The 13977-nt window shown below is 41.9% G+C and overlaps 2 protein-coding genes across 2 annotated transcripts in view; both read left to right on the top strand.

The window, feature by feature from the left end:
- Positions 1-7: 7 nt before the first annotated feature.
- LOC102795861 (uncharacterized) lies at positions 8-5013 on the top strand. The gene is made up of 2 exons (XM_006793609.3): positions 8-293; positions 985-5013. Exons 1-2 carry the CDS (start codon positions 8-10, stop codon positions 2328-2330), a joined length of 1632 nt encoding a protein of 543 aa, XP_006793672.2. The 3' UTR covers positions 2331-5013.
- A 571-nt stretch (positions 5014-5584) lies between these two features.
- lats2 (large tumor suppressor kinase 2) overlaps positions 5585-13977 on the top strand; it is a 28156-nt gene continuing 19763 nt past the window's right edge. The window contains exons 1-2 of the mRNA XM_006793610.3: positions 5585-5824; positions 11867-12616. Coding sequence (XP_006793673.2) covers positions 12257-12616 — 360 coding nt within the window. The 5' untranslated portion in view covers positions 5585-5824; positions 11867-12256. The remainder of the gene's footprint in view (positions 5825-11866; positions 12617-13977) is intronic.

Here is a 13977-nt window from a genome sequence, read left to right as displayed (position 1 = left end):
GCCGTTGATGACGGAACTACAGTTTTTTTGTCGCCCTCTGGTAGACCACCATTTTGGGAGTCAAAACACCCAGCAAACTGCAGCGCACACTTCCACGCTTCTCCGTGGCCTTACTATGGTTCACACCTGTGTGGTGGCAGGCTGCAGGAACAGAAGGACACCAGGCACCACCTTATCTTTCTACCGTTTCCCACGGGACCCCGAGAGGAAGCAGCGCTGGATAGCTGCTGTGAACCGAGAGGGCTGGGTGCCGAACGACGGCAGTCGGCTCTGTAGTACTCACTTCATTTCAGGTATGAAGGCAAAACCACTCGGAACCCTAAAAGTGTCCCCCTGTGTGGGTTTTTGTTTGTTTGTTTGTTTGTTTTTAAAGTAAACCAGTTCACACTGATGTTGCTGGGCTTCCACATAAACACTCGTGTCTAGAAAACCAAGGAGTTGTTGTTGGGTTTTTTTGCTGTCAGTGCAGTGTTGTGTTCAAAGGTTGTATGAATTCAGGTGGGACAGTGGCATAGTCGGTGTAACTGCAGCGGGTAATAAACATGTTTAGGTTCACTATCACATAGTAAAAACCCTCACTGATTAACATTACTGGAAACAGGCGGTGTTTGCCTTTGAATATCTAAAAAAAAATAGCTGTACGAAAAAGTTGAGATGGAAATAAAATGTAGCATTACTGCAATTAATTCAGTTGGGATGGGTTATAAATTTTGTTTACTAAATATATGAAAGTAGATGCCACTAATGGTACGTGCTATTTTAATGCTAGGTTTGTGTTTTGTTTTTATTGTCTGGTGTGTGCAAAGTTTTTCATACTTAAATTTTGTTTGTAGAGGAAAAATTAATTAGGGATGTACTGACTGAACAACAGCAACTGTTTCTTATTTTATGTATCGCACGCTACAAAATAAGAGAGTACTCTAAATCATAAGTATCATAAACAGATGAATATGAATCTGATTCTTTTTCTTTTTTCACATGCAGGTAAACAGGTGAAGAATCCGCGTTCTCCGGATTATGTTCCTTCTGTGTTCACGGCGGCTCCCTTATGCCCAGAGATGAAGGAGCCGGGTGCCTTAGAGATCGTGGACAAACAGGAAGCACGGGTGGAGGCAGCCAATGCCTTGCTGTTCCTCCAGGGCCAGGGCATGTCTGCGGTGAATGAACAGGGCCAGGAAAAGCGTCCTGAGGTGAAGGAACAGGAGACCACTGCGGAGGAGAGTGCCTCCTCCTCCCTCAGCACTGAAGATGATGATGATGATGACGAAGATGATGATGATGATGATGATGATGATAATGATGATCAGTCTGTGAGTGACAGCAAGAAAGGAAAGTTTGCCCAGACATCTGATGTCCCGGTGAACTTTGATGACATCTTGAAAGCCCTGAAGAGGGAGAATCAGGCCCTCAAGGAGTCTGTGGAGAAAATGTCTCTCTCAGAGAACTCCTTAAGGAATGATGCTGATAAAGTGAAGTTTTACACTGGTTTACCCAACTACTTTGTCTTAGAGACAGTCATGTGGCTGCTGGCACCTCACATGGATGGAATGAAAAACGTCAAGCTCTCCAAGTTCCAGCAGCTGCTGCTGACACTAATGCGTCTCCGCCTGGACCTCCGCAATCAGGACTTGGCTTATCGCTTTGGCGTGAAAGTCGGCACAGTAACCAGAACAGTTCACCGGATGGTCAGCATCATGTCCTCTACTCTGGTGCCAACGGCTGTCTTTTGGCCCTCCAGAGCTGAGCTCCGTAAAAACCTGCCAGCCGCGCTGCGAGCCTCTCACCCTGACTGCGCCGTCATCATAGACTGTTTCACCGTGCCTTTCGAGGACCCGGTCTCTCAGGGGGCGGGACCAAGTTATAACGTGTTTAAGTATCTGATTGGCGTGGCTCCGCAAGGCGTGGTCACTTTTGTCTCTAGGGGTGTGCTGGGAAACGTCAGTGACAAGAGCCTGGCTGAGGGCTGTGGATTTTTGTGCAAGCTTCTCCCGGGCGATGTCGTACTGGCAAGCCGTGACCTGGACATCGGAGACTCCGTGGCAGCACGTGGGGCCTTGTTTAAAATTGCTGACAGCTACCAGGGAGAAGCGTATGGGAGAACAGAGGGCTCATTGCTGGCTGATCCTTCCTCTGAGACAGTGAGCGTGCAGAGGCATGTGGAGAGGGTGATCTCTATGGTAAAGCAGCGGTACGCCATGCTCACGGGCCCTGTCGAGAGCGCCTTCACCGCAGCCTCTGAGCGCACGTCGAACCTCTCAACCTTTGATAAGATTGTGCAAGTTGCCTGTGCCTTAAACAACCTGTGCATCTCTGCTGCTCCACTCGAGTGATGTGTAGACAAACGCCTCGTGCTCCTTTAATGCTGATCAGGCTCTTCAGTTCCCTTTACTGCTTTGGACTGCACTTCTTGCTGTCCCTCTGTGTCTATGTGTCGACACTACATCATGACTACAGCAAATAGATTTATACTTTTCCACTATAATACTAACTTTCAATCTATGTCACTCCTTGTGATCCGGGTCAGTTTATACTTAGCAATAGGACCATTTCTCCAAATACAGAAACCACATTTCTGAGATGTAATGTCATTAAGTTATGCACCTCCCCTCACAAAGAATGGCTGACTTGCAAGAATTTATTTTTTTTAGGCTTTGGGTGAAAACTGTGAGTAAAACCCTTATGAAATATGTCTTTATTAGCTACTTGTAAATGCTGAAGTATACACACTGCAGTTTGGGTGATGCATTTCCACTGATCCCACATCTCTGACTGTTAAGTGTGTCTTTCCTATCCCTGACTGTAGTTACCAGATTACATCCATCTGCTGCAGAGAAGTGGCATGTTGCTTAAACCTTTTTTAATTTTTATTTATTTATTTGTTGCTTCCCTGCATCTAAATCAGGAAGTGTGCACATAGGAATATGCATAGAAAGAGGTTAAAATACCAGAAATGCCAGACAAAGCAGTACACAGTAGTACTCCTCAGCCACAGTGTCTCCTCTCTGTTCACAGTGCAGGGACAGAAATGTCCTGTGGTTTGTGAAGGAGTACTGGTTGTAAACTCATCGTTTTTGGCATAGTCACATTTTTGTAAGCCAGGTACTTTTTATGGCGAGAGTACAGTCAGCTGTGATGATTAGCTACAAGTTGGCAATTCGAGCACATCTTGGAATGGCAGATGTCTTCAATGCCTTCATCAGCAGTGATTTGCTGGTTTTGCTGGTTTAAACAATAACAATAATAGTAATGATGATGTTGATGAACAGAAAATTAGACTTCAGCTTGAGCTGTATACAGTGATTAACAATGATGTCCATTTTTACTGAGCCACGTGTTTAGGTAATTATTAATTTTCCCAAAGTAGTTAAAGCTTCTTATTTAATACAAAAATCTCAAAAGAATCATCTTTTGTGTTGGTGCAGAAGTAAACAGTATTGCTGACATGCTGTTGAGCCTGAAGAAACACATTGTTAGATGAGTACATCAGCTACATTTAACATGTGGATTCATTCTCACTGGTTTGTCCTCTCCTGTGGGAGACTGCGACAGGCTTTGGTCCATGAGCACGAGCCACAGCAGTAGTTATGATACAAGGCTGCGGGTTATTTCCAGAAAGGTTACCCAGCAACTGAAATTTTGATCTTTTTAAAGGGTTTGACCTTTCAGTAATGTAGACACCCCAACTGAAGAGTTTATACTGATATACAGTATATCTGCATTTTTTTTTTCATTTGAAGATAACCCCTCTGAATATTGAATTACATATTTTAGTAGTGCTGCTTTGCTGGTGCCTTAGTTTGTAAAGCTGTTCCAGATCAGCCCATATTTTCTACAGATATTTATTTTGACATCATGCACTATTCTTTGGACTTTTTCCTGGTTTGGTCCCTAAGCCAGATGTGCATGATGAGTCAGCATCTGTAGTCAACAAGGTTTAAATGTGTGTTCCCATTGTTTTGTTGTTTGTTTGTTTGTTTGTTTGTTTTTAAGCTACATCATTCTTGTGTGCTCAACCTTCTGCCAAAACAAATCTAAAGTCACTACACTTATACTTATGTTTTTTCCTAAGGTTTGAGGGGCTACAATACAATTGGCTCAGGGCCCAAAAATGAATTGGGAATGCTCCAATAACAAAGACTACACTTAAGTTCAGGTGCTGGGCTTTAACAGGTGATGCTTCATAATCGGTGTTAGGTTCAGAATGTGCCTTCTGTTCTCAGACCCCTGGATATCCCAGACAACAGATGCTTGTCTGTCTTTTCTGACTGGTCATGTTTTGGTTGACACTGTGTATTGCTCTGGGGCTTCCATAAGGACATCTAGCCACAGTATTTAGTCCACTTGCCTGCTTTTTCCCCCTTCAATTAGCCATGGTGTTTGGCACTGCTGATGCTTTAAACAAACTATAAAAATCAAGTTAATTAGCAGTACTATGGGTTGATATATTTCTTCAGCAGTGCATGTACTTTGGATAAACACATGCTTAATTTTTTTTTTTTTTTTTTTAAATCATGTCTTTGACTGAGTAGACTGTATCTGCAGACCTTGCTTGCTCTTTTATGGAGGGAGCGAAAAGCCCCCCCTTTTTTTTTGACTGATTAAAATAGTCTTACAGGCTGGTTTAAATGGTGTTTGCCCGTTCCTAAGGTAGTGAGTGCCGCTGGAGGACTGTTATCAAGCAAGGCCAAATACCAGTATTAATAGTAGTTAAAAGGCTTTGTGAAATGACTGTTGGTTTATTCTGTCTGTATTTAGTTCTTACATGCATAAGAACAAAGTCAATACTTCCTATTTGATGTTTTTCCTGCTCTAAAATAAAAGAGCGTCTAGGTTGACATGTATGAAAGAAGTTTATAAACTCATGTTTTTCTCACACTACATTGCTGTTTGAGATTATTGTTACGGACGCATGTGCTTCCATGATGTGTAAACTCCTGAAGGTTTCCTGTTTAGTTTCTCTTTTAATATAGCTCCTGTGACTGAAAAAATAAAGTTGTGGAATTGCATCAGCTTACTCAGTACCCAAGAGTCGCCGTTATGTTATTCTGTGTGTACGTGTAAAATATTGAAGCTCTGTGCTGTACGTGTTGTCCTGTGATAACTGACATTATTATAACTTTTTATTTGCTTTCACACTGAGTCATTGGTAAAAACTATTTCCAAGGCCGGAGAGGGGTGACTGAGTAATGTAATGTGCAGATATACTTTATTTATCAAAGGGAAAAATGCTTGGAGGAAGCTCCGCCTGTGAATATTTCAGAGGAAGGAAATCAAGACGTCTCACTCCGTTGCTTTTTGCAGTCACTGCAGCGGTGAAAACCACAGCTCGTTACTACTCGCTATTGCAGTGACAGCGTAAACTAGAACCCCGCAGTTCTGTTTCTATACTTAACTCGTTATTAAAATGAAAAGTAAAATTTACTGATGCACTTCAACAAAAAAAAAAAAAGATTTGTACGACGCCGAATACGCAAAAACATTTTTAATTTTAATTTGTTCGCAAACGGTAACAGCGCCTAGCTAACAACGTGAACGGAGTGAACGGCAGTCGCCTAATAGACGATCTTCAGGTCCGCTGACGTGCGTTGGTCCGTCACGTGACCCGAGGAATGTTAACAATGCAGCGAGTGTCCAACTTTGTGCTGAAGTTCTGATCCTGCCTGGAGTTTGGGGAGAAAATGGAGGCTCATTTCATCATATTTACCCACTGAGCTAGGTGTACGCGCTCAACAACCGAGAAACGGACTCTTTAACGAAAAAAAAGTTGCCGTTTAACGGAATTATTCTCTTCATATTGAGTTATTCTCGCCACTTCTATCACATGGTAAGTTGAGAGTTGCTTTTTTTGGGAGGGGAGTGGTGGTGGTGTGACTTATTTCCACGACTTGTTGCTGAGCAAAACGTTCCGTTATGGGTGTGTTATATAGCGAGGCTTATGGAAAACGAAATGGAAGTTTCTGTAAGTTTGTGCCTCTTTGGAGCTTACAGGACTGCCTCCATTTTTTCTCTCCCTGCATTGGAATGTGTTGCTGCTCTCAGCCCCCAACTCAAGCCTGGGATATTGCTGAGAAGGCCCCAGCGCTTTAAAACCGGGCTCTCCGGACCTTTTATGCCTATACAAATATCACTGTACACTAGTTTTAAAGCTTTGGTGCAGATGTGGGAATTCAATTCAAGGGTTTAGTCTATGTTTAAATGTTTGTTTATTTGTGTACATTTAAAGTAACTGCATCTTATTTGGGCATCCTAACTTGTGCCTCTTCTGAGGACCACTAACAGTAACAGAAGCTATGCTTTGTAGATGCTGTTAGTCAGAAGATCCTGCATTCATTTCACTGTAGTGAGCGAACAGATTCATAGTTAATAAGAACTGAGCTTAATAAAATAATTCATAACAGGTCAGAATTTTTTTTTTATATTGTATCTGAAAATGAAAATGGAGTCATCTGATTTGATTCTATCATTTTCACTTCTCTCAGGGCCTGCATAGTTTGGCACTGATGCAACAGTGCGTTTCATTCAGGTGTACTGGTACCACACTACTATCCACAAAACACACTCACACACACTCATTCTTTCTGCTTGACACACTTCTGTCTGTCCAGACAGTCCAGCGCTTTGATTAGTTCAGCAGTGACAGCAGACCTGGGTGATGCAAACCAAAGTCACATGTTTTAAATGGAAGCTTGATGTTCCTGCCTGTCTGTGTCCTGTAGCCAGGGGGGTTCACATTTTCAAACAATCAGACCAGTTTCACTCAGACTAGGGCGGCGAGGCAGTGTGGTGTCATGCACGTCAGAGGTATCTGTCAAAAAAGGAACCACTGGGATACAAACAGATGCTTTGGTGGTGATGTTGTCAACACAGTGGATTGTAAGAAGTATGCAGGGATTATTACATGTTATTACTACTACCATATTTGTTTTAAAGGGACAAATGTACAAAAGTGGGCTACATGCACACAAAAACAATCTAGATGGGTAGATGACGCGAAAGGCTACAGGGAAAACATATCGGTTTGATTTTGGGGTTGAGCTGCAGTACATCAGATACACACAGAAAGAGCCAACTTGTTTTCCTCTTCTATACACACACTTGCACTCTCACAGCTGCAGCCAGTTTCCATCAACTGTTGTCCCTGCCTGCACATTTGTGATGTGTCCTGCAACGTTAACTGAGTTGGTCCCACCCACCTCTACCCCCTGTCTTACTCCACCCAAAGCTTAGTTGTTTGCCAGCTTTGCCCATTAGGAAGTTGTGTTCTTTCCTCCACCTCCTCTTGCTTTGTAATTTCCCAAACACAGCAGAGAGATGACCGTCCACATTCTCTCAGATCCATCAGGCAGGTTAGAGGCAATCTTATTAATATTAACCTGCCAGCTGCTCGCGTTGCTCAGTATTCTGTGGGGTCCAAGATTACAGAATGCATGCTTTCCAATTTAGCATCACAGTGGGCAGCTTTGTTTTTGGTGAGACCAAAAACAAAGCTGTGGTATAGTGTGCTAAAGTTTGTTATGAACAACACATGTCCACGAAGACATAACCTGAAACATGCGTTTAAAGTGTCACATGGCCCTTAAAAGTCAAAAAGTTATTTCACCAAAAAGAGATTAGAACATTGTCAGTGGTCTGTTTTGTTAAAGTGGATATTTGAGGAATTGATGAAAACATATTTATGTTGCAGGTTATTTCACTAGTTTTCCTCAGTACCCGTTGGTGTAGCATGAAGTTTAAGTCATCTTAGGTTTAGGGTTAGGTCAAAGAAGGAGTAAGGTTCAGTGATGGGGATGGTTATGTGTAGAGCAGTGTTTTGGGCAGAGTCATGTCTTTTTTTCTTCTTACAGATTTGTAGTTATAGACAGATACTGTCTGTGTAGTTTGTGTTTTGGGTTATTTTGGTCAGCGTACTGCCCCGTGATTGAGCTGCGGTATTTTACTTGTACTTACTTGTGGAATGGAATGCTCATTGCTTGGACACGGCGCCTGAAGCATCGCAGGAATGGAGGCAAGAGATCTCGGAGATGGGGCAACATTTATGGAGCTTGGCCCCATGTTACCCCACCACCCAGCAGTGTAAAAAGAAAAAGCATGTTTTTGTCTATGCAAAGTTTGATCTGTACAAACAGTGAGGGCTGTGTCCTCCTTAAATGGCCCAAAGGGATGGAGACTGCTAGAGAGGAGGAGCAGGAGGAGGAGGAGATTGGGGATGCAGTTCAAGAGCTTTTTATGTTTGGAAGCTTTTTCCTCTGCAGCTGCTTGGTAGTAATGCTGAGGGATGTAAGATTAAGATAATATTGTTAAGAATGTATTTTTAATTATTTAAATATAGAATATCACAGCACTGGGTGGATTCTGTTTGGCATTGCCTAAGTCCAAAACTTGACTTGTAAATTTTAGTTTTGGTGTGTTTTCTTTTGAAGGTATTCTTTTGTACCTCCACACAGACACACAGGAGTCTCTGGGATAGTGTAAGAATTCAGTATGATGCATCACCATCGCTTCAAAGTTTTCAGACTATATTACTTTATCAGTGAATCAAAGCTGTGGCACGTTTGAAACTCATGGAAACATCTGGATGTTTAATTTGGTATCTGCAAACACTTTCTTTAAATTGAAGTCATTTGCTGCTTTAAAAGATCTCTGTTGGCAGCTATAGTAAGTACAAAAAAGAAGTTGTGGTCATGATATCTCAGAGATAAATGTTAATGTTTTTGAGGAGGAAAAAATTAGAATCCACCTGATGCTCAACTGGCTACTTTAAGACATTCAATAAAACATTTTAGGTTGTTAAAAAAGATGTAAGCCATCGAAATACTCCCTCAAGTTTTATACATAAATGTTAGTTATATAAAAATTGGAACATTTGGGGGTGGAGGGTGGGAATGAAATGCTCTGGGAATAATACCGCGATCCTGAGATAACATCAGCCGGGGAAACTTGTAGTAAATCAGCTCAACCAGAAAACTCCAAAAATCCAATACTGCACATACTACGCTATCTGCTCTCTGCTACTTGAGAACAAACACAGAACTCAGTCATGAGTAAAAATAGGACGTAACCTTCTTGAATCTACAAAATAAAAAAAAATAGGTGGCTGCCTGGTAATTGTGGATTGTTTCACATTCTGTGGCTGGTTTTAAATAAATACAAATATATAATAATAATAGTAATAACTAATTTTGATAACTTTTCATCTTACTAGATAAAAACCATAAAACCCATATTGACATGGAACCATATTGAAAAACTCTTGAAATGTATCATTGTTTAATATTGAGGGCAGCTGTGGCTACAACTGTAGCTTGCCTCCACCAGTGTGTGAATGTGTGTGTGTGAATGGGTGGATGACTGGGTGTGTAAAGCGCTTTGGGGTCCCTAGGGGGGACTAGTAAAAGCGCTATACAAATACAGGCCATTTAACATCATTTAACTTGGAGGACATAATTGAATCTGTGCTTAAATTTGAGGGTAGAATTGTGACGTCTCTGATTTGTCCGTTAGAATAAAAAGCAATTTTGTCGCCCTTTTTTTTTGTTGTTAAATTTGAATTTGAAGTAGTTGTGCGGCTAGCATAATGATTCACATTTGGAAAGCACACAAACAGCAGCTCTTCTCGTGATGTAATGTTGTTACGAGCTCATAATAACTCACCAACAGTGACACGTTCAGCTCTGTATCCGTGTCTGTTGACTGTAATAGTGCGATGACCTGCTGATCTCCTTGGTCTGTGGGAGGAGAAATAATCACTGGTCTTGGTCAGACTGCTGCAGAAAGTCGCTTTTTTCCCCCCTCAATCCATCATGCTGTACGTTATATAATGAAAGCCCTTAGGTATTTGTTAATACGTAAGCATGTGGTGAACAGAACTCATTCCTTGTTTATGCATATAAACAGGAAGTTTGTCTGCAGCTTCTCTTCAGGTCTGTGTAGATCAAGTACAGAAAATGTTCTCATAGACAAAATAACTATTTTATTTAGGCAAAGAGGAAAATTGCCCATAAGTAATTTTTCCTTTTCAGGATGATTGTCAGGTGTAATTCAATACCTGCCAAGAAGACTTTTTGAAATAGAACCCGATCAATTGAAAGATGATTGCTTCACAAAATGGTTGGAATTGCAGACATGAGTTGAAAACCACAGCCATGTCGAAACCTGCCAGAAGAGGATTGTATCTAGCAGTTTTTCAGTGCTGGTGAGATTGGTATCTGGAGACCTGGCATTGCTTCTCTAAAACTATTTGAAGCCTGTGAGCTTCTCAGTTAGACAGGAAACCCAGCTGCCTGTCAGCTTCAGGGTCTCTCCTCTGCGGAGGTAATGCTATGCCAAGTAAGGCGAGATTTACTCACGTGGAACCAAAAGAAAAGAAAGACCGAGGCAAACACATTCAAGTTTGTTAACTTTTATATAAGCTCTTAACTCAACGGATATGGTTCATAAATTGACTAATGTGAGACATAAGTATGATATTAATCAAATCTAGTATTGCCAAATGGTCTTGACCTCTTTAATATGATTCAAGTCAGGTCTACTGTGCTATTGTACAGTATTTGTGATTAGATGAGAATAGGGCTGTTCGATATAACGATATATATCGGATGACGATATAAAAACGTCTATCGTTTAATTTACGCTATCGTTTGTTTCGTGGTGTCTCAAAATAAACTGTTTACGGCAATATTTTTTCATCGTTCTGATGGTCACTGTAGTTATTATTAATTTCTTAAAGTTCTCTATTTCTCTTATATTTAATATAACCACACTACAGACGGACAAGCGCCTGTTTTTATGCTTTGTCGTTAGCAACAACGACGGTAACACCATGGCGTGTCCGCTTGTTTATGTTCCACATAAACCTTTCACAATAAAGCTCAAGATCCTGTTGAGACTTTTCAAAATAAACTGAATCACATGAAAGAGCAGATTATTTACAGATGAGAAGTAAAAAAGAGCCGCCAGGTGCTAAAAAATAAACCTTAGACTCAAACGTTAGAAAAGGCTTTTCCCCGCAGCACGCCGTGTAATAAATACTCACAAAGAAAACGGCGGCCGTTACAACTTGTGTCTAGAAATGTATCGTTTCATGCATCAGTTAAAACACTCGACGGTACACAGTCCAGGTACACGACGCCCAGCTGGAAACACTTCATGCAAGTCGACCTGCCCGAGATTCACAGAATTTACAGAAAATGTTAAATTTTCGTGATTTATATCGTTATCGGGACGATAGAATTCTTATATCGGGATATGAGATTTTGGTCATATCCCGCAGCCCTAGATGAGAAGCTTGTAAAGTTGAGGCTCTGGACAGAAAGCCCATCTGCACTGGCGGAGTAACCTTCTTGCGGAGCATGTTCTTCTAGATAAGATTGTCAGACAGTGTCATATGTCAGATCACAGAGGAGCATAAAAGGCAGAGGCGCTGATGCAGGGAGGGTCGGACATTTGTGTTGACCCCATGCTGGGGCTCCGTGCTCTCAGATGGGTGTTTACCGATGACCAAGTATCAGAGACATGCGTTGACAGGAGCTGAATTGTGCAATCATAGCTATGCATTGATGGGGTGGGGGGCAGGTGGTGTTTTTTAACCTCTAGCATTCCTGGATTATGCATAAAAGTATGTGAGAGTACATATGCAGTGCTGATAGTCAGTTTGACCTCCAAAAGGTCTAACTGGCTCCACAAGGATTACTTCACTTTATATTGGTGCAGAACAGCTTACTTTTGTGTGGTATCTTGTCATCTCATGTTTCTAAAGTTGTTAACAGTTTTTTACTGTATGTGCTTTGATTTTTAGAAAATCTAGATAAAATTGAATGGGATATGGAAGCCCAGTCTTCATGCTCTAACTTCATTTTTTCACCCACAGGCGCAGATTGGCATCATCATCGTTTGGCTCCACGATGCCCTTGTGACCAGCTGCATTTCCTGGAATAAGCTGGAACCTGAGCCTTGAAAATCACACCATGTAATGCCTATAGTATTCCTGCCTCACCTTCATCCACCGCAGCGGGAGCAGGAATCAAAAGCAGAAAGCGAGATAGAAAAAAATTAGGGACATAGAGTAGGGATCATAAAACCTGTGCCTCCGATCTGTGCTCCTGGAGGCTTTTTATCTATTTAGGTCAGCAAGCTTAAAGGGAATCTTTCGTAGGGTTGTAGGGCAGTGAGTGCCAGTTTGTGTGTGTGTGTTCTTGTGTGTGCATCTGTGTGCGTGTTTCCCTTTTTAGAGTAGGTGCCTGCCCTGGGCACTGTGGCCATGAGGCCCAAGACTTTCCCCGCAGCCCCATATGTGGGAAACACACGGCAGAGGCTTCAAGAGATCAAGGAGGGCCTGAAGCAGCCGGCCAAGCTGGTGAGCCAGGCTTTACATGGCAGTAGCTCCAGGAATGAGGGAGGCAAAGGGGCAGACTCCAAGAGTGGGAAAGACACAACCAGCCGACAGCAGCAGCTCAGACCCCCGCAGAAGTTCAACAACTACCAGAATGCGCTGCGGGAAATCCGCAAGTCCCTCAAGCCCTTTGAGTCCGGCTCAACCTCCGGATCAGGACACCCAGCAGGCGCCGGGGAGGTGAACCGGCAGATGCTGCAGGAGTTGGTGAACGCTGGTTGTGACAAGGTGAGTTTTAGAGATAGGGAGTGTTTCCAGCGGCAGTATATGGTCTTGTTATGGGAGCAGATGGGTGATTCTGTCATGCAATTGTCTTACCTTAACAAACTGTTTAGTATCAGTAGTATTTTAATGCATTGCACGCAGTGTTGTAAATCAGTCTGCTTTATGGTGACATTAAGTTACTAGAATTCAGCTGGATTTCTTTTTTATCACCCCCCGCCCCAAAAAAAACAAAAAAAACCCAAACAAACTTCAGTCATAGCGAAATAACTTCAGTTTTACCTGAATCTATGATCTTCTCAAGACCAGACGTATTGGTTGAATAAATGTGCTAAACTTGTGAAACATTCACGAGACTCCCTTAAACAGTTTTGAATATGTTAGTCATTGGTGTCATTAATGTCGGTTCCCGCCATCCCCACTTGACTTAGATGTTCAAACCCACTTTTTTCTGTCAGTCAGGAATTTCTAGAGGAAGCTTTCAGGGATGCTTTGTGCTCTTAGATAAAATACAAGGCAAAGTCTGCTTAGCTAAGTGTATAGTGCCTCGGTTATGTAACACTGGGCTGAATGTTGAAATACCAGGTGGATTTCCTAAACAGGCTTTGTCCCACTTAAGAAATGCAAGTACTCCATCAGAAGTCTGGTCAGAGTGAGGAGAGAGTGTTTCCATGGGAAGTGAGGAGTCCAGTTCAAGCTTTTTCACCCAAGTCACTCAGTAAAGCTTCTTATTTTTTAGACATATTTTTATTTTACATTTTAAAGATTTCTTTGGAAAGACAGAGATGAGCTTTGGGGGGATTAAGCCAGATGATTACATCGCAGCGCATCATCACAAAATACAGTGAGTCCAGATTTGCTACATGTGTGGTTAAAGAGTTTGAGGATGAGCCCTGTGATTGAGCACGGTATGTGAAGAATGCGCCACTCAAGCCCATACACAACATGTGAAGGGAAAAGAGTTGGGAGAATGCCCCATGCAGCCAAATCGATTTCAGCTTATCACAGCCAAACATCCCCTGTATGTCAGGTATTCGCTGATAGCGGGACCTTTGCTCTGTGTTTTGTTTCGATGTGTGATACATTAGAGTTAAACTGGGCATAGCAATTCATTTGTCTGTTCGTCTCTTACCTGTTTCACTGGTCCGCTAATGTCAGTTTTGTAACTATACTGTGATAATTGTTATGGCGTAAGGCTGCACATTTAGCTAATCCTTCTTACCTAACTTATTAGCTGCTACATTTTTTGTTGCCTGTTTTGTTTATAGTTTTGAGAAACCAAATCCATCAAGTTTGTTTAATTGTCTTGAAATATTCATGTGACATCTTAGTTTTTAGTAACACATCAGATTCCATGTTTTGGCTGA

Source organism: Neolamprologus brichardi, chromosome 16 (genome assembly GCF_056152115.1).
Source record: "Neolamprologus brichardi isolate AB-2024 chromosome 16, ASM5615211v1, whole genome shotgun sequence".
NCBI lineage: Eukaryota > Metazoa > Chordata > Actinopteri > Cichliformes > Cichlidae > Neolamprologus > Neolamprologus brichardi.
This window is presented reverse-complemented; position numbering and strand designations above follow the sequence as displayed.